General features: G+C 36.7%; 2 protein-coding genes across 3 annotated transcripts; one reads left to right on the forward strand and one right to left on the reverse strand.

Moving 5' to 3' along the window:
* Nucleotides 1-2,984: 2,984 nt before the first annotated feature.
* On the forward strand, nucleotides 2,985-5,176 carry LOC133735605 (uncharacterized). 2 transcript variants are annotated; one of them, XM_062163009.1, is made up of 6 exons: nucleotides 2,985-3,434; nucleotides 4,024-4,292; nucleotides 4,386-4,493; nucleotides 4,613-4,682; nucleotides 4,764-4,865; nucleotides 4,988-5,173. In XM_062163009.1, the coding sequence occupies exons 1-6, from the start codon at nucleotides 3,357-3,359 to the stop codon at nucleotides 5,087-5,089; spliced, it is 729 nt and encodes a 242-aa protein (XP_062018993.1). In that variant the 5' UTR covers nucleotides 2,985-3,356; the 3' UTR covers nucleotides 5,090-5,173. The 2 variants fall into 2 exon arrangements, with proteins under 2 accessions (XP_062018993.1, XP_062018992.1); XM_062163008.1 differs by having other exon boundaries at nucleotides 4,024-4,493; nucleotides 4,988-5,176.
* A 14,163-nt stretch (nucleotides 5,177-19,339) lies between these two features.
* On the reverse strand, nucleotides 19,340-20,795 carry LOC133737162 (uncharacterized). The gene is made up of 3 exons (XM_062164772.1): nucleotides 20,377-20,795; nucleotides 20,024-20,093; nucleotides 19,340-19,461 (listed from the first exon to the last, which is right to left on the reverse strand). The coding sequence occupies exons 1-3, from the start codon at nucleotides 20,509-20,511 to the stop codon at nucleotides 19,340-19,342; spliced, it is 327 nt and encodes a 108-aa protein (XP_062020756.1). The 5' UTR covers nucleotides 20,512-20,795.
* Nucleotides 20,796-26,017: the final 5,222 nt, after the last annotated feature.

A 26,017-nucleotide genomic window follows, 5' to 3' on the forward strand; every position in this document is an offset into this window, starting at 1 on the left:
GCTTTATACTAAATTGGAAACTTTTTCAAAAAATCATAACTAATTCATACGAACTCCGATTTTTGCGTTCCATATATGCACGCGATCGTGTCGACGAGCTCTACAACTTTCATGAAGGAAGTTTTCCCAAATTCCATACGTATAAAAAGTCGATTTTCGCGTGCCCCTAAATAACGTACGTTTTCGAAAATTAATCGTTCGAACTAATTCCACAACTTCTCAGAGCCTCGTACTCGCTCCCACTATTGTGAAATCATTTCTAAAAATCCACGGAAATTAATTTGGATTTTTCGGGGTATTACAATAGGGATGACAAAAATCCCAAGTGGGGCGAAGCTCCATTGGATACCCGCCCCTAATGGGGGGAGAATTCGCGGACAAATGGGGATCCCCAATCCCCGCTATCTAAGATTGGGGATGGAGCGGGGATGGTATTGTGATCCCCATCCCCAAACCCGCCCCAATAATATATACATATATTTAACTTATATATATTTTAATTTATTTTTTATAATATAAATCACAAATATATACATTTACTACTTTACTTTAATGACTACACTTTTACTTTAAAGGTGTTTTGATTTTTGCACTCACTGAATTATGATTTATGAATTTAATCATGTTTTAAATTTATTTGTTGTAGATTTTGATTTTAAAAAAGGCAACATGAGAAAAAATTATTTTATTTATTAAATTCTTATTGGGGATTTGGGGCGGGTTTGGAGGCTTAGTCCCCAGTGGGGATGAGGACGGGGAATCCCCAATATATTTTTATTGGGGATTGGGGCTGGGATGGGGGTAGAGAATGACCCCGGGGATGGGGATGGTATTGTAATCTCCATCCCCAACCCGCCCCATTGCCATCCCTATCAATACACATACATGTATATTAAGAAATAAACGTAAAAATTTTCATAATCATATGAACATTACTACATATACTATATTAATAGTACATGTATTTTAAGTAACCTAGTCAAAGATGGTTAAATAACCTAGTTTTATTGAAAATGGCTAAAACTTGATGTCATATGTACAAAAGAAAGCTATAATAAGTTGATGAGTACAAAGTTTATGAATATAAAATTGAAAAACCTAGTATTATTCATTCTAATTTATATTACAAAGAAATAGTTGTTCTAAAGTTAGTAATACCAAAAGCTTTGGTTTTAAAGTTGGTAATACCGATAACCGATTCGAACCGATCGAGTGACAGCCCTACTTAAATCAAATTTAAATCAAGGCAAAGGCTTAGAAGGCCAGAATTATAAAAAGGAAATAACATCATATCTGGAAATAAAATAAAAATGAGGGAGAGATGGGAACGCAAAAGGGAAGAGAGTGAGAAAGAAACAATAAACAAATAAAACAGAGGGAGCTATAGCTGTCAAATTTGACAGTGGAGGGCCCTATGTCAAATCCAGGAGTGTTTCATCAGTCATTTATTACTTTTGAACACTTCACGTGGACTTGACCGCTCCGCTGGAGATGGTTAAGGGGTTGTTTTCATCACTAAATATGTAGATCGGAAACGACAAAGTATTTCAAATATTTAGTACTACGAGATTAAGACTATTTTCCTTCATGACAAAGTTATGTTACTTGGTTCCTGTTTTCATGTTGACTTCGGGTGCCATTTCTTTTGATTTGACTACCGTTTTCATGCATGTGTTCACTAATTGGGCTTTTGATATGACAACTGTTTTCCATGCATTAATTGTAGAAGCAATAGGGATTGAATTATAGGTCGTTTTGTTTGTTATAGTCAATGGTAGGAGTAGAATTTTACACCATGCATCTAGGAAAGGATCTGACTACCAGATAATATTTGAAGGCCAGATACGTAGTCATAGTGATAACAGATTCTCCCCATATACACTGTGGGAACAGACATTAAAGTCACTAAGTAATTGACAAAGAAAACACATTTAGGATTACAAATCGAGGAACTGCGCAAGAAACCCAATTATAATCTTCCCAAGCGTCACTATGAAAGAAGAGTAGTAGAAATGATAAAATCTGCAGGGCAAAGTTCCAGTTTTTCGACCCCATCATTCTTGTTAATAAGATTTGAACACAATTACATATATATATATATATATATATATATATATATATATTCACAGTCGTCTAATAATTTCTTCTGCTTTTGCTACTAATAATTTCTATTGAAAACATCCTAGTTTGCTGAACTAATAGAAGATCAGAGTTGATGACAGATGAGGGGCTGTTTTCATTGATAAAGTTGTAGATCGGAAACGACAAAGTATTTCAAATAGAGGTTATCTTAATTTAATGCCACGAGATTAAGACTATTTTCTTTCGTTCACAAAGTTATGTTACTCAGTTCATTTTTTCGTGCTGATGAAGTATTCTCAGGGTACAAATCAAACCATGTATTCTCAGGGCTCTTTTCATTTGACAACTGTTTTCCATGCATGTATTCACTATTGTAAAGCAATAGGGATTGAATTATAGGTCGTTTTGTTTAGCTAGCTAGCTAGTCAATGGTAGGAGTAGAACTTTACACCATCCAGGAAAGGATCTGACTAGCTACCAGATAATAATTTAAGGTCAGATACGCAGTCATAGTGATAACAGATATGCACTGTGGGAACAGACATTATTTTCAGTAGTAATGTTTCCCATTGAATCACGAAAGACACAATTTTTGGAGAATGCTCAATTACAAGATCAGCTTCCGTTTTTCAGTTGGATATGATTGGCAACAAAGGACGCACCAGCAAATATTTTGACTCTTGGCAGCTCCCCTTCTTTCTTTGGTAATCAAGTTCTAACTTAATTTGTCCTTTCTCATCCCCAACAAATAACGATTCTGAACACTACCAGCATTTCTTTTCTTTTAGTTGGAAATTTGTGTGTTTAGATTTTCATACTCAGTCTTGATGTATAATATGCCATGACGCAAATACTTACAAAATGAGTTGCACATATATATACAGTCAGGAACGAATTTTGTGACGATAAAAAATAGACTGGTCCAGACTTCCATGTAGTCAAACTTAGGTCGAGTCTGTTAGGAGTGTGTTAAGAGTATTTTGGTATGCTACGAGTATATGTAGTCTATGTAAAACTGTAATTGCAATCCAACTCAGTAACAATGTAGTCCTCAATCTCATTTTTCACGTTTCTCTCCCTTTTCTCTCCCTCTCTCAACTTCTTCTTCTTCTCTCATCTCTGGTTCAATAATTCTTCTTTCAATTTTTTCTACATTTGAAGATCAAACTTTGAACTTTCTCTAGAGTAAGAAACTAAGAATATATCACTACACCAATTTTGTTATCAGACAACACTTTTTGACGATGCTGTAGAGTGAGTTGGAAAATGTCAATATGATAGATATCAAGGAGCCGGAGAATGAGGAGGGGGCAGAATATGTGGATTTGACGATGCGTCAACCTACATTAAAGGTAATTTGGTTTTACTTAAAGCCAATAATGAACTGGAAAAAGATCAAAGTTCGATTACTGCATACATGTGTTTGACACCCAAGCTGAACCAGTGGGGCATTTCATGATTTTTGAAAAACCTTTACTTGTAGCTTTACTCTCAGTTTTTGACAGCTTAAAGGAGACTCTTCAATGATCATTTTGAACTTGGTTTCGTGAAAAACAAAGTTAAAATGAAATACTTATGCTATTTTGATCAAACTGCACTGTTTCAGGATTTTTGTTTTATTCAGCGTTTCTGTCACTTTAGATTCTTGTTTGACAATTCATTTGAACTGCGAATAGCATGAAACTCTGGAAAATAGTAGCTTTGCATGTCTACTTGAAATCTGGAAAGTTGTGCTTTTAATTATTGAAAGAGTAATTGTTGGTGAATTTTTCTTTCAAGTTACCAGTTTTCTGAAACTGTCTGAAGCTTGCAGCATGTTGTTACTCATAGAATGCTTATGAGTTGCTTATGAGTATGTTTGTGGACTACATTTAAATCTGTTACTATTTTGAATATATATAGGGAACAACTATAAATCTTGTTTTTTGGTTCATTTTTTAGTCAAACGTAGCTGAGGTTGATTGCAAGTTGGCAATAGGTTCTGTTGAACATATTGTTGCTTATGCCACTGTTATGGAGTGCGAGGATCCTTCCCAACTCGTTCATGGCACTCCACTAGGGGATGGTAATGTGCGTGTTTCCATCTATGCCGCGCTTGAGGAGAAAGCAAAAGTGCCATTTCCTGTGAAAGATGAAATTGAAACAGTGAAGCAGGCTATGGGGAGTTGGGTCGCATGGCCTAAACACCTAGTCATAAAATCTGCAGTCAAGTTATTGAATGTTTGCAAACTTTCATATCTACTGTGTCTGAACATATATAACAAATTAGTGTTCAAGATATATGACATTTTGTATGTATGTAGTGATCATTGGGTGTTGACACTTGTTGATCCGGAGAAAGGAACTGCCTATTTTATGGACCCACTGAAAAGACGCTTACCCACAGGAGATTGGATGTCTATCGTGGATACGTAAGTCCCTCGTTTACATATTGATTGAAATGCAACAATTTTATGAAATCTGTTTAATACACTTGTTTTCCTCCCTTGCATTATGGTACATCATTGATCATATTGTTGTTTTGGTGTAGTGCTATGCGTATGTATATTTCTGAAAAGAATAAGCAGAGTCGGAGTTCAGTCCATTGGAAAAATTTGGCTGTAAGTTTCACCACTTGTGGTTTTCAAAAAACAGTTTTCCATGCCAAGTTTTCACTTGTTAATTCATTTGCTTGTGTTTAGGGCATTCCTCCCCAACCTAACAACAAGGAGTGCGGGTACTTTATCATGCGATACATGAGAGATATCATTGAGGATAAAGACATGTCATTGTTTCCTTCCAAGGTATCAACATATATAGCTATAAATAGTCACTTGACTCAATTTGTATTAAGTGTGTTATTATATCTATGCCTTATTCACCAAAATGATTAACTGATCCTTTTGATATAATTAACTGATTTCAGTGGGAGAGGAGAGGCAGTAGCCAATACACCCAGGTAGATATTGATCAAGTGCGAAATGAGTGGGGGAAGTTTGTTGTCAACACATATGTGCACGAGTCATGAAGTAGCACACTTGTTGCTGGTACATTTTAGATAAGGAAAGCATCTTTTTTGTGCTTCTCTGCTGTTACATTGTCATGCACCATGTGTGGCATATTTTGGAACCATATATGTGTATCAGCTTTTTGATGTCCCGAGTAGATGGGCATGCACTAGAATGCTTTTCTTGTGTAAAATGTTGGTTTCAATAATTGGGAAATGCATCCCTTTTGCTTTTGAAGTTTAAAGTAATGGTTATATGAATCATTTGATGGTTTGCAATGTTTATATTTGATAGAGTACTGTTCATTTCGTAAATAGACCAAATGAATGCACAATCTAATTCAGGAATGGAATGTTCAAATGATCACACAACAGACCAAAGCTAATGATCACTGCCTGTTGTCTGAATGACCAAAAATGGGAGAAAAACACATTGTAATCAATATATCACACATCGGTTTTTAACGAATCAGTGTCTTCTGATTAATACTCAGACAACAGAATTAATTGAACTCTGTTGTCTTAATAGCTAATCACACAACAGAATTAATTGAACTCTGTTGTCCTACAAGTTAATCACACAACAGAAGCAATTGAACTCTGTTGTCCTAAATTTAATCACACAACAGATATAGTCTAAGAACTGAAGTTTGAAGAGCAATCAGACAACAGACAAAATAAAAAAATGTTGTCTGACATGATTAACATACAACGGTTGCAAACTGGCACTGTTGTCTGAAGACGCCCCTAAACTGCTGCGCAGCTGCGCGCTTGGCATCTGCCGAGCCATCTGTCGAGTTATCAAACAACAGTTATAACACATACCTGTTGTCTGTGTGTTTATCACACAACTGTGTTCCACCGTTGTCTGATTTTTCATCAGACAACGGCTCACTCTACAACGGTTATACATCAAATCACACAACGGTTTTTTGCCGTTGTCTGATAACAAAATTGGTGTAGTATATGAACATATTTGACAGTGTGTCGAACATACAGGTGAACCATATGAAGATCGAATAGTATAAAAGTACAGTTACTCAATGCATGGGAACGTACGTATGATTGAACAACAGAAACTGTGTTGCTGAACTTAATTTTTACTCGTAGATTTTGTCTGTTTAATTAGATTTACATCCAATATTGAGGATATATATATATTTATATTTTTTTTCTTTTTCAAATCAGTTGTATATTGTCAGGAACGAAGTCAGGATTCAAAAGTAGAATGCTTTACTACCTTGTGAGTTAAGAATAAATTTTTCATATTTGACAAATTTTAGTCGAGTCTCGTTGTTTCGTTGAAGTTTTTTTTTTTTTTTTCTAGTGTAAGAATCCTATTAATTAGAGATTATGTGTTAACTGATTTCACACAAAACTAACCATAAACAAATGAACTTTATTAATATTGATAAAAAGTAGGGCTGTCCATGGGTCGTGTCGGGTTGGGTTCGTGTCGGGTCAATGTATTTATCGTGTTGCAAGATACAAACTCAAACCCAACCCATTTAATAATCGTGTCAAAAATTTAAACTCAAACCCAACTTATTTATTAAATGGGTTACCCGTTTCCAACCCGCTTAACCCATTTAATAAATAGGTCGTGTCGTGTTAGACAAAATGACCAATTTAAGGGTTAACAATGCGACCCATTTAACTAAAAAAAATACAAAAATTTATTAAATTCACTAAAAACTCCACAAGACGAAGAATATAAATAATTATATGTACTTCATAACTAATTAAATTCAATAATTATAAAGCAAAATATTTCAAATTGTCTAATCCTATGATCAAATACTCCTAATGTCCAATATTTCAAGAAGAAATATAGTATAATTGGGTTATATGGGTTCACTTCGTGTTGGTGGGTTGACCCGTAGCCGACCCATTTATTAAATGGGTCATGGCGGGTTGACCCACGGCCGACCCGCTTTTTAATCGTGCGGGTTCAACTTGCTTTATTTCGTGCGGGTTTCGAGTCGTGTTATCGGGTCGTGTCGGAATTGACAGCCCTAATAAAAAGGTACACTTAAATGGAACGTATGAGTGACGAACAACAGAAATTGTTGCTGAACTTTTTTATTTTATTTTAATAAGACTTCAAGAAAATTTGATTGATAGGTTTAATGAACGTCAGTTACTCACTATTTGTTCAACTCCATACACTTCCGGCATCTTATGATGCTAATTTGATTCGCGAGAGTTTTTTATTCTGTTAATGTTGGCTATTGTTCTTGGGGATTTGTCTTGCAATTCTTTTCCCATAGCGATAACAAGAGGTTTTTACTAGAGCATATAATGTCATTTGAGCAAGAAGATTAGCCAAGCAGCTGACCAGTTATCATAAAATGGTACCATTGCACTGCAGTGACATTCATTTTGATTTTTCGAGCCTATAACATTAATCACTTTTTAGTTATCATTTTCTATATATTCCTTGAGCCAAGAAATTTCATCAGATTCAATACTCTTAATGTATGTTCTCTTATTCAGCCAAAAAAAAAGTATGTTCTCTTAACTTACTCTAAGCCCTAACCCCCCACGGGTATCTGAGTCCTCCTATATATATGTATTCCACTTTTCACATAGGAAACGACCGTTGTAAAATCCTTTGTTGTTGCATTCTTTTTCCTTGGGATCTATTTCTTGATATATAGAACATGTATAGAATCCTTTGTTTAATAAACGAATTACTAATAGTAAACTTGAGGGTGCTATGTATGAGTGTGTACCGAGCTTGAGTGCAGGTTTCCGGAAGCATTATTCTGTAATTGTAGTCTTGCAGTCAGAAAATGGCTTGCAAATATCCTCAGAGGAGAAATTAAGACTTGTAGGAACCAGTTATTTTGTCGTGTTAATTACATTCTCAGTTTTTAGGGGATCGATCACTGATCGAACAAGGAATGGGTCCAACTGCTTTAATGGATCGGAATTGGTAATTCAACAGTGGAAAAGTGTTGTGAGTTTGATAACTGATTGAGACCTTTCAAGAAGGATTGAGAGTAATCAAGCATCAATTAATTTGTACAAAATCGCACATTATTTGTCATTCCACTTGAATGTTATTGCCAAATGATTATTCATAAACATATAATAAAAGAATTATTCATGTTCAGTACACACGATAACTTTACCAATTACAAATACCTTGTAATACGTACTGTTTCACTTACGTTGTAATAAAGTAAGTGATAGACCCTCTATTTTTGACCAAGTTCTTTTAAAAACGTATACTGTTACGTTCATGTTGAAGTGCAGTCCCATAAAAGAAGAATTGATGGAACTGATAAAGAGGAGCCTATAAGGAAATAGGTGTACACTTTCCGGAAATGAATGCAGGAGGAAACTGAAAACGTTTGTTACGACTTTCTAGAAGTACTTAATTTGTTAATTAATTAAAGGGTTTTTGTCCATTTACCCAATTTTTAGATATTTTTTTCTCACTTATCCCATTAAGTTTTTTTAATTCTCTCTTACCCAATACACTCTAAGGGAGTCTTCCCTAATACCCCATTAAGATTTTTTTTTGTTTTCAATTTTTTTTAATACCATTTTACCCCTCACCCCTTTGTTACTTAGAGAGAGAGAGAAACCATATGAGACTTCGCCGGAGCCCATCACCGGCCGCCGGAATCAGGCCAATTTTCGCCGGAATCCGGTCACCGGTCGCCGGATTCCGGTCACAGGCCACCGCCCACCGGAATTTGCTGAAAATATCACCGGAAAGTTTTTTTTGCCCCCAATAGACAACTATCAGCCATGTATTGCCCCCAATAGATAACTATCAGCCATGTATTGCCCCCTAATAGACGTCTATTGCCCTCCAATAGGCGACTATCAGCCATGTATTGCCTCCCAATAGATGACTATCAGCCATGTATTGCCCCCCAATAGACGTCTATTGCCCTCCAATAGGACTTTCAATCGCCAGAATGACAATTAATCTCTCTAAATTTAGACAAATAAAACTTTGATTATAGAAAAAAAAAAAAGATTACATCAATTCAAAATGTCTATTGCCCCCCCCCCCCCCCCAATAGCCCTTTATTGCCCCAAATATTTTTTAGGATGAATGATCAAAACCCCAAAATAATGAAAATATAACTTGATGGTCAAATATAAATATCACCAAACTTGACTTTCTTGAACACATGATGTTTAACTAAAATATACATACATCTATTTAAGCCAAAGTAGATAGGACAACCAAGGCTCCTCTTCGTTTTATATTTCTATATTTTTGAATCAATATAAAGCAAAAGAAAGATAGAAAGAAGCACCCCCACACTGACAGATCTTTTGGCCTCTAGTGAATGATATGGGCACCATCAAAACACTAGGCTATGTATATATTATATATTATTAGAGATTGAAGAAGAAAAGCAAGACAACACACCAGCAAAAAGGTCATGACCTTGGAATCAACGTTAGGCCATTGCTGACAAACCAACAGAGAATTAAGAATTAAGAAGAAGAGCAACACGAATGTCCTGAGAATCTCTCCTCCGATGAGAACTTCTCCGATCCTTCGCTCTTGCAGTTCTTTCGTCCCCAAGGCCATGACAAATCTGGAAACTAAGCCTAGACGACGGAGTGGAGGAGGAGGGGAGAGAGAGAGAGAGACGACGTTCGGTCTCTTCGTCGACGATCTCAGAGACTTCGTCGAGGTAGCTTCGAGGCTAGGTGGCTATTTTGAGGCGATCTGATCCGGAGTCCGAGGCTAAGCGGCATTGTTTTGAGGTTCTGATCGAGAGTCCGAGGCTAGGCGGCGCTTTTTGAGGCTCTGATTGAGAGTTTGACTTCGGTATCTCTGACCGGAACTTCAGGCTTTAACGTCCGCAAGAGATTGGAGAGAGAGAGCAGACAGAGAGGGATGAGAGAAAGAGAGTTCAGATCGTGGAGAGAGGAGAGAGACATATAGTCATATGTAATTAATTAATTAAGTGAAGGGCAAAACTGTCATTTTGCTCGGAAAAAGGTAAGTGGGAACAAAAATTTGTTATTGGGGTAAGTGGGCTAATTTTTCCTTATTTTGGTGTCTTGGGTCAAGGACCCTTAATTAAAAAATGGGAGTGAATTCACACTCTCAATTTTATGCAGAGCATGCGTGGAGAAATACTAGTGTTAATTATGGAAAAGCTTTAATTGGTATTATTGTTGATGGGTCTCTCTCTCTCTTTTGCCATCACCCTTGTATACTGCACATCGAAGATCATGGCCGGCATCATGCCCAACTTCTTCTACACAGAGATATATTGTTTTCTGGATTTTTTTGATATTTGTTTCGCCACCATGACTATCGATTTGGGGTTCACGATCTTGGCCGAAGAGATCACACTGACCATTAAGTCTTCCTCTGCGCGGGCACCAAATCGGCCACAATCATCTCTGCCTTGCGTTCAAGACCAAATCTAGTGTGGATCAACCAGAGGAATTCACCCACGAACAAACTCGCTAAGAACGAACCAATACGTACAGGTTTCAACAGCCAAAGCCTAGGAAAAAACTGCTTCCCAAGAGAGAGAAACGGAGCAAGACGAAGACGATCAATATTCCCTTGAAGACTTGGATGGACATCTGAACGAAACAATCACTAAGAACGATCGACCGTATTGGTGTCATCGACATTCCTTTCACGAACGCATGCGCGATAGCGTGTACGACCAATGCAACGTAGCCGGAATCAAGCAGTACCCAGGCAAGGACTTGGCCAAGAAGTCGAACTTTCTGGTTCTGGCAGAGGTCGAAGAAGAAGTCGTTGGAAGCATTATCAGCGTTTTCAAATTTGGATGGACAATGATTCTCATACGACAATATGACTTGGATTCATGATCAATCATGCCTCTTCATGGCTTTTCCTCTCTGTTTTCTTTAAATTTTGCAAATTTTGATTTCATATTACTTTGATTGATAAGATTTTCTTTATCTTTGTGGCTCAGGAACTATGGTCGATCTCATTGTTTCTGTCAAGAAGCATATGCCGGAAACCAAAGGAAAAACTTCATCAAATTGATAAATCCAGAAGATGCATGGATCCATTCTTTAGTGCGTGCAAGAGCAGTAACATGTGTCAGTTGGACACATTCCACAAGTTCTCCCCCTTCCCCATGTTCTCTCCCAATTTATGGGAGATGGTGTCTAGGTCTTCCTAGACAGTGCAATTTCGGTGTTGTGAGTTTTGTACGTGTTCTTTACAGTACTACAGTGACGATATGGCTTCAGTTTGGTGTAATTTTGTTCTACGTGATTGTAATCAGGCGGAGCACCTTCTAGTCAGGAATGCGCTTATGGTTCCTATGTTTGGGTATATGATAGTCTCTTTGGCTATCTCGTTTGTACACTTATGTTTGTTCAATGGTAATTCCACATTCTCAAAAAAAAAAAAAAAAAAAAAAAATTACAATTCACACTCTATTTTCTTTTTAATTTTAATAAATTAAATTTTGTTTAAGGAAATCTCTTTTCTGTGTTTGGCCCAAACTCTAGGTTACTTGACCTAATGGTAATAAGGTTAAATTAGAAGGATCTAGATTCCTATTCAATGTACGATTACTTTCCTTGTATGATTGAGATTCTATGCATTGTAATCCTCTATATAAAGAGGCCCCTATTATCAATGAGAATACACAGCAAATTCCTCTCAATTTCAGTTTCTCTAAAACACGTTATCAGCACGAAGCCTTAACCCTGAAACAAATAGCCAAACCCTGATTCAAGAAGCTAAAAACCTTGAATTCGAATACAAAACCTTGAAGCCTTTTCTGCCTCCACCTCACACCTTGAAGCACTCGATCCCAGGAGTCGAGAACCGGCGGCGCCACCCCAAGAACCGGCCGGAAACCTACCGAACCGGCCACCGGAAGCTCGATACAACCCGCAACAAATATTCCACCGGTTCACCATCTTCTGGACATCCAATTTTAACCAAATTTCGTCAGCAGAACTCTATCAACCTGAAGATTCTGGAACCGGAAGAAAAAACACAAAAACCGGCCTAAAAGTGAGTGAACCGGCTAACTGAATCTTCTGCAGAAAACCGGCAGAAAAGAGAAAAAAAAGAGAGGAAGGAGGCAGCCCTAGCCAAGCCCAAGCCGAGCCCAAGCCGCGACCCATTGACCTAAGAGCAAGTTCACCCGTTGGGTCACCAGGTCACCAAGGCACCAGGGCAGGAAACTATTCACTGCCACTGGATCTTTGCTTCCACCCGTTGGGTCAGGGTCACCAGTCAGTTACTGTTCATCGAATATTTTATTAATTTTTTTAGTGTAAATGAGAAATGTATGATGTAAATAAATAGTATTGATAAACATTTTAGAAATACAACCAAATAAAATTTTATGAGTGGACAAATTATATGTCCACCCACACTTTTATCACATACAATTATTTAAAATACCTGTTACATTGTTATAGTATGATAATTTTTTTTTCCTTACCTGTTACATTGTTATAGTGTAATAATTTTTTTTTTCACTGCGCCAAATGGTGTATATGTCCTTAATTACAAACCATCAGATCCTTCATATAATTAGAACCAACGGTCCAGATATGTGGACCGTTGCATTTAAATTTTCAAAGCACCCAATGGCTCGTTGCCACGTCACATATCCACTGCCACTAGCCAACAGTTTATGGCCTTCCACGCGCGAGCTGCCGCATTTCCGCTACAGGACAAGAAACTGGGGCTCAACCCATCTGCAGGCGCGTCTGTCCCCCTCTCTTTTGTTTGTGCCACGTGGAGGCCTGGGTCATGGGCTCAGTCACCATGTTGCCCGAGCTCTTGTCCTGGGTCAATTACTATTGCCTTGCCCCAAGCCCGGTGGAAGCAACATTTTGGATTTTTTCCTGACCTGGGTCATGATATGACGTGGTGCCCGGGCAAAAGGAGGCCCGGTGAACTTGCCCTAAGCCTAGAGGCCTGCTGACGTCAGCATCCACGTCATCCCTGCATTGCCACGTCAGCTCCGTTCTGCCACGTCAGCGCCGCACTGCCACATCAGCTACCCGGTCAACGACCGCTGGCGACTTTTTCCGGCCAACTTCCGGCGACTTTTCGTGCCACTTTCCGGCGACTTTTCCGGCCATTTTCCGACCACTTTTTCCGGTCAAAATTTTCCGGCGACCTATTTCAAGGTATTTTTTACTAAACGTTCCCGTTTTTTTAATTCAATTTCTCTTCCTTTTCGGGGACTTGCAACCTCCCTTCTTCTACCCCATTTTCTTCATCATAGGGGAGACCAAATTAAGCTGAACTATGGGGGTTCGTGCTCACTCCAAGCTTAGAGCTTGTTGAGATCTCCAAACTTAGAGTTTGTAGAGAATTTATGATCGACCACTTACGTCATTGGTTCGATCTAATCCAATATCTCTTGGAATCGAATTTCTTGGAAGCGACTACGCTCGGAAATTCCTAATTTCTTGGAAGCGATTACGCTCAGAAATTTTATATGTTTTCATGGTAGCCTATTTCGCTCCGAAACTAACCCTAATTTCTTATTCTCTTTCAGGATGAGTAAGCTGAACAAATTGGACTTTGATCCATTGGGAACAACTGGCTCTGGATATCACAGGTGGGTTCGTGATGTCCGCCAGCATCTCAAGGCTGATGGAATCCTGGATATGATTCTCGAGCCTAGCCAGGATGTGCTAACTGTTGAGCAAGCTCAAGCTTTGGAAGCAAATAGAGCAGCCTTAGAGGCAAATAAGGCGAAAGCCATCATCCTAATGATTCGTCATATGGATGATTCGCTCTAGTACGAGTGTATGAATGAAGAAGACCCCAGAAGGCTGTGGGTCTCACTTGAAGAAAGATTTGGCAACGTCCGTGACTCCTTGCTTCCTGACCTAGAAGTGAGATGACATAGCCTTCGCTTCTGTGATTTCAAGTCAGTTCTTGACTATAACTCGGAAGCACTTCGCATTAAATTCTTAATGGAATTCTGTGGTAAAGAGATCACAGATGCGATGTTGATTGAGAAGACTCTCTTTACCTTCCCCGTCTCTGCATTGATGGTTGCTAAGAACTATTGAATCGAAGTTACTGTAGGACGGATCACAAGGTTTCATGAGCTCATTGGAGCTATGAATGTCGCTGAAAATCATGACAACATCCTTGTGAAGAACTATAATTCGAGATCCGTGGAAATAGAGCATATTCCGGAATCCAATTATAGTCGCGCCCCTAAGAGAAGGCGCCAAGAGCGAAACCCTAACCTTAGGGATACTTCTGGACATTCTGGTCCATATAATCGCTCTACTTGGGAAGGTAACCGCCAATATAGGCGGACACGAAACCGAAGAGGTCAACGTGGAAAGAGAGAGGGAGGCAACGCCTTTGGCCATGTTGGTGCCGCCACCAACACTAAGAGCCATCTAAATGACGCTTTCAAAGCGCCTCAATCAATGGAGTCTGAGCAAAGAGATGTATGTTCTCGATATGGAGTGTCTGATCATTGGGCACACATTTGTAGAGCTCGTGAAGAAATCGTCACCGCCTACAAAGAATATTGTGAAGCAAGAGAAGCTCACTATATGGAACAAGAAGATCAAGAAGATGATCTAGAGTGAAGGGTTGAAGACTACAAATCTGGCTGGGATCAATAGATCGCCAATTCTGTTTAAGTCTTTATTTTTCCAAGAGATGTAATAGGCAATTGCCATATACTTCGTAGTAAATGCCAATGGTTTAAGTCTTTCTTCAAAGTAGGCTCACCCAAAATAAGTGTGATGTCTAGGAAGGTTATGAGATTAGTGGTACTTAAGCGAGCCTTGCTCCACCGACATCTCTCTACTCACCTAGTCACATTTATTTTGGAATTACCGAAAGAAGTTAGAGGACTACCATTGTTTTGCATTAGCTTGCATTTTGGATTAGATTTTCTTTGGTCAAAGAGACAATGATGTAACTCCGTTGGCTTATGAATAAAATTTCGAGTTCTTCTCATGATGACTCAATTTTGATTCTGAGCATATTACTTTTGTGACTACGATGGCTGGGTCATCAATATTAAATCAAGGACATGGAATAGCCCAAGTTCCCCCTGCCAAATGACACCTTGATTACTGTCGCAAAAACTCTCTACGCTCCTAGAGCAAATCGCACATATGAATTGCCAACGGATTCCATGCGAAAACGCATGTAGAGAACGAAAATGTGTTCCTTTGCAATACCTCTAATGATTGCGAACAAAGGCGCATCTTAGAGAAGTTTATGTGTCTCTCTAGTGGACTTTATGTCACTATTCGAGCTATTAAATCCAATAAAGTTATGAGAGAATGTCTCTTGGATTTAGACACATATTGGCTTTGTCACGACATGATAGATCATCCTAGTCATGATATGATGATCCGTCTACAACAGACTTCACATGGACATCTTTTCTATCGAGCGAAATGAAGCATGAATCAAAAGTTGATTTCTGGATTAAGTGTGACCGACGCTGCTGCCTATGGCACCGCCTCCGTCCACCACCAGCCTAGGGCTGGCATAGTCCGTATCCATGACGCCATGGATGGCGTCCATCATGGTGATGGAGCCTCAAGTGATGATGCAATCACCAACTTTGCTTCAAATAGCGTTTCAGACGCTCAGGCCCAACCAAAATCTTCATTGGTTACTTCTAAAACCTCTCGCTCGTTTTACAAAGCCAGTTCCTTAGGGAAACTAGGACTGAGACCGTCCTATGCAAAGGATATGAAAATACTCATTATGTTCTTACATAGAATCCGTAGGGATTCTCTGGACTGATTCAACCAACTTGCGGACGTTTAAATATCTCATGATGTTGGTTGACATGCAAACACGCTGGTCACGTGTTGTGCCATTGTCCACTTGTAATGCTGCTTATGAAATACTCCTAGCACACATCATATGACAACGGGCTCACTCCCTGAATCATCCTATTAAGTCAATTGGATTTGACTATGCTAGTGAGTTTACATCGAAGACTTTCGATGGTTATTGCAATGGGACTAATGTTGGACATCATATTCCCATGAACACACCCAAATGGTCTCGCGGAAACGACTACGATGGTAGTCCGGACGTTGGTAATGCGCACCAACCTCCTTATATCCGCTTGGGGTGATGCAATATCACATGCAGCTATGCTAATTCATCTACGACCCACCGCCACTCAATCTACCTCTGCGTTACAGCTAGTGACTGGGTACAAGTATCGTACTTACGCATATTTGAGTGTGCTATTTATGTGCCAATTACGTCGCCACAGCGTACTATGATGGGTCCTTACTGACGAATGAGCAACTCAGTTGGATTTGAGACTCAAACAATCGTCCGCCACTTAATGCCCTTGCATGGCGATCTCCTTACCGCTAGATTTGCGGATGTCACTTTGATGAGACAATCTTCCCGTCGTTAGGGGGAGATAAGAACATAAATGTTCAGCAGGAACGACAGGAATTGTCGTGGCTTGTCCCCACTATATCTCATCTCGATCCCTACTAAAGTGACGAGATCACACATCTGCTGCAAATATGCCTGCAAGGAAGTACGTCCCTACGAGAGGACGTAGCGCCACCCTACACGGAGGTAGGCATGGCGCAAACGCCAAAGAGAGTGGTACTCTAGCGTTATAGGCCATGGCCCCAGCTAGGATGCTTGGGAGGCCCGTGGGTTCGAATGATACTTTGGCACATTCCAATCCTTTGATCATCGACACTCAAAATCCGTCTCATGAGTATCTTCCGGGTTATGGTTATCGTTGGGGAACGCCTCAACGTCAGAACCTATTCCTGAGAATATAGAGCTCTATGAAAATTACACTAGTGTACATGAGACGTGGGATAGAAACTCCATCATAATTGATGATGTAGTTGCGCATGAGTTTGTTGAGTCAGATGATATCGAACCACGCTCCGTTGATGAATGAATGCCAACGTAGAGAGATTTGGCCTAAATGGAAAGATGCGATCCAGGTTAAGTTGGATTCTCTAACGAAGAGGAAGATTTTTGAGCTAGTGATGCCAACACCTCCTAACATAAAACCTATTGATTAATGGATCTTCGTTAGAAAGCGTGATGAGAAAAAGATATGGTAATCTCGCCTTATGGCGCAAGGCTTCTCACAAAACGCTCTGGAATCGACTACGATAAGACATATTCTCTCGTAATGGATGTCATTGCACTCCATTACCTTGTCAGTTTGGTAGTTTCCGAATAACTGAACATGCAGCTTACAAATGTGGTCACTACGTATCTCTATGGGGATCTAGATACGGAATATACATGAAGGTTCATGGTGAACTTCATTTACCCAAATCAAGAGGCTCTAGACCACAGAGCGCGTTTACAATAAGATTGAAACGCTCACTAAAGTGACTACTTGATTGGGAAGGGATATGCCCACGCGTTTCTATAACAAGTTTCGGATTCTATCGCAGTTCATGTTGGACATGATCTTCATTGGAAGTCCTTAAAGAGTTAAGGGAAACCGCTGAACATTTGAAATCTGAGTTTGAGATGAAGGATTTTGGGAAAACACGATTATGTCTCGGTTTGGAACTTGAGCATCGTGTCGATAGATGCTTAGGCATTTTGATAAGGTCAAGCCTTCAAGCACCCCCATGATCGTCCGTAGTCTTGATCCTGAAAAGGATCCTCTTTGTCGAAAGGATGATGACGAAGATGTGCTAAAGGCAGAAATGCCTTACTTAGTACAATAGGCGCATTATTGTACTTATCCCAATGCACAAAACCGGACATCTCATATGTTGTGAACTTATTAGCTAAGGTATAGCTGTGCGCCAATGCGATGCCATTGGATTGGTTTAAAAGATATCTTTCGGACTTGAGAGGTACGATTGATATGGGCAAGCTTTATCCCTACAGAGAGATGATGGATTCGGACCCATCACACACCAGGAACGCCGCCAACACTGGCCTGCGTCCCCTCTCCCCATCCCAAAACGAAGTTAGCGTTTTGGAAGGTTTTGCTGATGCTGGGTATCTCTCTGACCCACACAAAGGTCATTCCTAAACTGGTTAAGTGTTCACCATGGGTAAAGACTGCGATATCTTGGAGGTCTACAGAATAGACCATAGTCGCTATATCTTCGGACCATGCAGAGAATATTGCTCTTCACGAAGAGATTCGTGAATGTATATGGATTGGATCCATAATTACGCATGTTCAAAAAGTTGTGGTTTGAAGTCTACCACAAATGAGCCTACACAAAAGAAGCAAGGCTACATCAAAAGCGACAACACCAAGGATAATCAATAACAACAGACTGTCCTCAAGATCAAAGTGAACTAGGTTCAATCTGAGGACAGTGTGGCAGGCTTGCTCACTAAGTCATTGCCTAAATTCCACTTTTGAGAAACATGCATCGTTTGCGGAAATTATCTGAACTCCCATGATCGTAGTCATCAGGGGGAGACGCAGACATCAGGGGGAGATGTCTACATGTTCATCTCGAAACGTGAAGGGTGTGTTGTGCTCTTTTTCCCCTTCGACCGAGGTTATTTTTGTCCCACTGAGTTTTTGCTACTTGGCAAGGTTTTTAACGAGGCAACGAAAGAAGCACCGCGTTTGGACAACACAAGGGGGAGTGTTTAAGGAAATCTCTTTTCTGTGTTTGACCCAAACTCTAGGTTACTTGACCTAGTGGTAATAAGGTTAAATTAGAAGGATCTAGATTCCTATTCAATGTACGATTACTTTCCTTGTATGATTGAGATTCTATGCATTGTAATCCTCTATATAAAGAGGCCCCTATTATCAATGAGAAAACACAGCAAATTCCTCTCAATTTCAGTTTCTCTAAAACAAATTTTATATTTACTAACTTAAATTTTGTCATTTTATAAAAATTTCAACAAAAAAAAAGAGAGAAGAAATGTAGAGTGTAAATTAAGAAGTGTGAATTTATTTTCCTAAAGAAAACTTTTATTAGGGTATAGCTATAGGTAGCAGTGTAGAACAGTGGACGGCAAGTGGGATATCACCCTCACACATCTACTAATCAACAATATAAACTAGGAAATAGTGCCGCGCTTTGCTGCGGAATTTATTGTTATTAATGAATAGTTCAATGAAATAATAATTTTTTTTTTTATTGAAAATCAACTGCACAATGCCACAGGTTTGTTCACATATTTACTGGAGTTTGTTCAAAAAGTTGGTAACTCCAGTCATACTTGTACAGAACATTTTAGCTGATTAGCTAGCTGCATTTGTCCAAAAACTTAAATTACAGTAGTTGCAGCTAGAGAAAATGCACCGAATGAGTTTCATTCAAATGCATTCAAAAAGTACAAAACGAAGTCAACGACACTGAGTCAAGACTTTTTTCTTTTTTTTTTGCGATATTGCTCTTTCCTTCCAGAGGATGATGTTGATGATGTTCTATGCTTGGTTTGTTCATCACTTTAAACCAAGAGAGCACATGTGATTAGAATCGTCAGTAGCGAAACTAAAGTGTACGTATACAATTTATTCTCAATAACAGATTATACTTTATGTGAGATAGTTTTGAAAGACAATTAATTAGTTCCTGCTCTGGGATTATCTAAGTCATTGTTTGGGAGTTTATCTTAAGGTATGAAAAGTTAGAAAAAATGCAGGATGCAAAAGCTAAGTAAATAAATTATATGTTGTTCTAGAGTGTGTGAAAATTAAAATAGAAGATGTGAGTGAAATAGAACATGAAACCGTAAGCTCAATAAATGGATTTATTCCTAAATTTAGATGCTCTCTTACAATCAATTTAGATGTGATATATTCAGTTTGCTTCTTGACATTTATAACCTATATGAAGAAAATGCCAGGAAAAGAAAGAAAGAAAGAATTCAGAATTGCACTCAAAAGCTCAACAGTTATAACAAAATTTGAAAACAGAACCAAGAATATGAGCAACACGAACTGAATGTATAGAATCGGAATCATTCACAATCAATCAAGATCCAAGATTACACATAAAGGATAATACCTTGAAAGCAAGCTGAATAGATGAGCAATGCAATTTTCCGTGACACTGATAAACCGTATTTGCTGATGAGCTGCCAAATAAAAAATAAAAAATTTGATTATAGTGAATCTCGTGAAACAGAGCTTGTATCATGTTCTAGATATTGCTCCAAATAGTGATAAGCATAGGTAGAAGTCTTATTCACTTTATTAATCATAAACACTTCTCTGCTCGATTTTGACTGGAATTGATAGCCAACAATTGAGAATAAAGAGAAATCATATAGCAATCGCCGTAGTTATTCATTGGACAGAACGATGATACGATAGATAGACGCTTACCGGCCTTTGATTCATAAAGGGTAAGAATCTGACCTTCTTAACAATATTAAGCACATATGGTTGAAGTTCTGGTGTCTGGTATATCTCAACTCCAAGGTTGAACTTCTTTTTATTTGTGTTAGCTTTGAGTGCTTCAGAAACTCCAATAATTAGACCAGGGGGAGTCATGGTTACACCATCGAATTAAGAAGTGTTCACAGGAGCAACCATAGATATCGAAACATTTATGTAAATAAATTATCTGCTTAGTATCAACAAGATAACTCAAGCTTGATTACATTGTTATATTGCAGAAACAAAAAAATTACATACCTCTGTTTTTAGAAATAGATTGCTTCTCTCGAAACTGCCAAGCTTGATCTTTCTCTATTCAAGTATAATAAACATGCATTGATTACTTTGATTTGGGAGAAACAGCACTGGTCCTTTTGGTGATTGATGCGGATTAAAGATCTGAAATAGTGGAGAAACTGCATTGGATTTATGTAGACGCTTCCCGAACAATCTAATAAGTTCATTGCAGATTTTATATACAAATTAGAATCAGTGGTAGAAGTGTAAATTGCTGGAAAGGTTGGATAAATCTAGAATTTGAGAAAGGAGACAAAACCGGATATTTTTCAATTCATCTGGAAGAGGGTGATCTGGAAAGCAAAATCACACCTATGTCAGAAAGTGAAATCCATTAAAAGCTGTATATGCTTTGAACCCAGATTTTTGGGGTTAATCCGAAGTGTGGAACAAATTGAGACACAAAGCTGTACAAGTTTTGAAGCAACTTCGCTCTCTCTCTCTCTCTCTCTGTTTTTTTTTTTTTTTTGTTAATGTTATATATATATATATATATATATATATATATATATATAGACATATTAGTGACACAATGTTACATATGGTTCTATTTATAAATTTTGTAACACATCTTTATATACTATGTTTTTGGTATATGTATTTGGCATATCATTATTATTATTTATCAAAATTTTTAACCCATTTCTTGAAGTAACTCTTGAAAGTGCTACATATAATTGTCCATGTGTAAAAACAGGTTCTGGTAAATATATACCAATTTGATTTAATGATTGACCTTGGCTTTTGTTAATAGTCATAGCATAACATGGTCTAATTGGAAATTGTCGTCTTTTAAAAATAAATGGCCATCTATTTTCAGATGTAGTAAGAACAATTCTTGGTATAAAACATTTTTGACCTATATTATTTCCTTTTAATATTTTTGCTTCTATTAATCGATCAAATAATTTTGTTATTATTAATCTTGTACCATTGCGTAAGCCAGACATTTGATTTAAATTTCTTAATAATATGATGGGCATTCCAATTTTTAAAATTAATTTATGTGATGGTAATCCATTAAATTCAAGTTTATTCAAAAATTCTATTGGATATAAGGCATTAATGTTTTCATTATCTCCAGAATTTGATAAAATACTATCAGCACTTAATAAGTTGTTTTATCGTCTGGCAATAGATTAATAATGTAATCATTTATTTCTTGAACTGTGGTATTTCGAGGTGTAACAATTGCACGTTCTTTTAAATAATTAAAATTATCGTAATTAGTTTTGAAATTTGAATAAATTGCAAGGAAAATAGCTTCTATTGGATTTGTGTAATTGTAAATAAGTAGATCGCTTGGGATTTCAACCCAAGATGTATCTATATCATTTTCATCATTAATTGAACATATACGACCTTCTCCAATTTCCAATAGCCAATCTGCGAAAGTTGAAATATTTATTCTCTGTTCATTAGTTAAATTTGTTCTTGATAATCTCATATTTTCTGTTAAATGAAATACTTTAAATGATGACCAAAGATATGAACTATTTAATGAAGCTTCAATTATTTGTTCTTTAGTTCCTCCTGCAATAACAGGTAGAATTTGTCTGAAATCTCCACCTAATAACATGAGTTTACCGGCAAATGGTTTATTAGTTTCCAATTTATTTGGATTAGATAATATATCACGGAAAGATTTATCTAATGCTTCAAAACAATATTTATTAGACATTGGAGCTTCGTCCCAAATAATTAAGGGAAAATTTCGCAAACAGTACACCAAGTAAAGACCACTAATAATTCTTATACATAAAGTTCCAAACCAAACATTTCGGTACACGAAATCTGAAACTCGACCCACTATCAGTACACGACGTCAATTTTTGACACCAAAATGTCCATTATGCCCTCAGTTCTTTTTTTTTTTTAATAATTTTTTTTTTTCTGTTATTTTTTTTTCCTTCGTTTTTTCTGTTATTTTTTTCTATTATTTTTTTTTCTTCGTTTTTTCTGTTATTTTTTTTTTCCTTCATTTTTTCTGTTATTTTTTTCTATTAATTTTTTTCCTTCTTTTTTTGTATTATTTTTTTTTTCTGTTATTTTTTTTCCTTCGTTTTATCTGTTATTTTTTTCTATTATTTTTTTTCCTTCATTTTTTCTGTTATTTTTTTCTATTATTTTTTTTTCCTAATTTTTTCTGTTATTTTTTTTTCTTCCTTCTTTTTTTTCCCTTCGTTTTTATCTCTTTTTTTCTTTTCACATGACTAAATATTTGCTGAGTTACAAATATAAGCTGTAGGACCATAAATCTCACCAATTGGAGGGCAAGGGCGGCATTGGAAGCGAGGGAGTGAGCGTGGAGGTGAGGAAGGCAGCGTTGGAAGCGAGGGAGTGAGCCCGGAAGAAGGAAGAAGAAAGAGATAAAAACGAAGGAAAAAAAATAATAGAAAAAAATAACAGAAAAAACGAAGGAAAAAAAAATAACATAAAAAAAGAAGGAAAAAAAATAATAGAAAAAAATAACAGAAAAAACGAAGGAAAAAAAATAACAGAAAAAAAGAAGGAAAAAAAATAATAGAAAAAAATAACAGAAAAAAAAAAACTGAGGGCATAATGGACATTTTGGTGTCAAAAATTGACGTCGTGTACTGATAGTGGGTCGAGTTTCAGATTTCGTGTACCAAAATGTTTGGTTTGGAACTTTATGTATAAGAATTATTAGTGGCCTTTACTTGGTGTACTGTTTGCAAAATTTTCCCAATAATTAATTCTGTTTTACTAACCAATTCTGCGAGATGGGTACCTGTTTTTATTAGACATATCGATGAATTATTGATTGTTAAAGGTATTTTAAATCGAGAATGAGCAGTTCTACCTTTTGCAAGTAATAATGAAGCAATTCCAGATGAAGCAACAGCTAAAACAATTTTTCCTTCAGATCTTAATTTACATATTATTGTATGCCATAAAAATGTTTTACCGGTTCCTCCATGACTATGAACAAAAAATGTGTTACATGTTTTTTCTTCAATCGCTTTAATTACTTCGTCATAAACAATTTTTTGACCTACATTTAGTTGACTAACTAAATTTGCATGTTCATGTTTTAATCGAATACAATCATAATCTAATTCTTCTTTTAACAATCTGTTATTTAAGTTTAATATTTTATCTACATTAGGCATTGGCAATCGATAATCTTTTAGTGAACTTGATGATTTATTAAACATTTGCTCTAATTCGTATAATAATTTATTTTTTAGTTCTGATTCTGACAAAATTAAGTTTGGGTTTCCAACTTCAATCCTAGTGTTATGCAAAATATCATCACACATATTTAACCAAAACAGATTTAACAACTTTTCAGGATTTGCAACGTCACAAAATAAAATTATCGTAACGAAGAGTTGTCGAATTTCAGAAGCCGTTGCAGTATGTAAAGAATCACTTAGTGCTTCAGTCCATTCTTTATCATCACCTAATAATCCCAAAGCTTGGCAAGCTTCTTGATATGAATTATATGTAATACCATTAATTGTTTTTATTGCATCATAATTTTGACAACCTTTTTTAATATTCAATAACATTCTCATAAAATATAATTCACTTAAAGTAGGTGGTACATGTACTATTCGACCAATAGTCTGACATTGTTTTCTTGGTGTCCAACATTTATTTCGATTGTCCCAAACAAATTTGCTTGGAAATTCTGTATAAGTTAATTTAGATGCGTCTGGGTAAATAGAATTCACTTTAAACCAACCAGTAAGCGTAGTATCTTCTGTCCTTTTTTCTTTGATTATTGACTGAACAGATTGAAATTCATTAAATACAATATTTTGCTCTAAAGGCATGTAAATATGCAAATGTTGTACAGCTGGATGTCTAGAATGAATTGAATATTCAAATAATCTCCATACAGATTCATGAGGAGTTAAGTAACGACAATTCAAATAACTTGTAATTTCATCATTTAAGTCATCATGCAGCAATAGTCGGGCTCGATCTGGACCTTTATTAATGTATTTAAATAAATATTTGATTAACATTGATTGAGAACATGATTCAACGTTAATATGAGCATTATATCTTCATAATAAATTCGAATTGTAAGGGACAACAAAATTATTTCCAATATGTACATTATTTTTTACTACAAATTTTGCATGATCTTGACGACGTCTATATATTGGAGGTGTATTTGTTTCAAATATAGTGTTTGTATTATATGGTTTTGGAAAAAATTTAGAGCATTTTCCATTTCGCATGCAAGGAGATTTTGGATTTATTTCTCCGCAAGGTCCATGGATCATAAATTCACTAACAATTTTAAAAAGCTCGGGATTAACGTTTTTATCTGGTAATTCTGCTGAAATAATAGAATCAATATCAGTCGCTGTATAACATTTGTAATCTTTTTTCAACCAGAATAACATGTGAGCGTGAGGTAATCCTCTTTTTTGAAACTCTATTGTATGAACATCTGCTTCAATTTCTCCAAAAGGTTTTCCAGATTTGATATATTTTATCATATCGTCTAATTTTATTTTAAACATTCTTGAAATTATATCAGGTCTGTCTTCAACTTTGTACTTAGGTATATTTTTCAAATATCTTTCTATTTCTGGCCATTTTACGTTACACGTAAAAGTTATGAATAAATCAGGATTACCGTATTGTGTACAAATTGCCATAGCATCTTGATAATTGTTAATCATATCTCTAGGACTTCCAGTATGAGAACTCGGTAAAATAATTTTTTGTCCTAGATCACGACCTTTACTAACTCCAGCTGAAGCAGCAACACAAATATGTTTAAAAGTTTCACTTCGGAAATTATTTTGATTCCTTCTAATCCAATCCAAGCGATCTTCTTCAACTGTTGCATAAGCATCAACTAAATATTGTTGAAATAATCGTCCACCTTTTAATAAAGTACTTATTTCATTATTTCTATCTTGAATATGATATGTGATGTAAGCTCGCATTGATATTTTTTGTCTTTTTTGTGTGGAACTTCCTCCAATTTGGTGCATTTGTAAATTTGTTTTATATCCATCTTCAACATATGGGAAAAGTATTGGATATTGTAGTGACATATATTTTGGATGTATTTTAGAAATACGTTGCAGCTTTCCACTATTTAATTCAATAATAATATCTCTATTTGAATTGTGTTCTCCAATATCACCGACTATTAAACCACCAATTTCTTCACTTGTTGGTTCTTCATATTGTTTACTATCGGTAAGTTGACGATTAAGTATAGTCATATTCAATGAAGGTAATGAAGGATTTTCAAATTTATCCCTTATTGTTCGAAATTCTTTCACTAATTCATTAATTTCATCAAACATTTTAATAAGCCCTTCAA

Source organism: Rosa rugosa, chromosome 3 (assembly GCF_958449725.1).
Source record: "Rosa rugosa chromosome 3, drRosRugo1.1, whole genome shotgun sequence".
NCBI lineage: Eukaryota > Viridiplantae > Streptophyta > Magnoliopsida > Rosales > Rosaceae > Rosa > Rosa rugosa.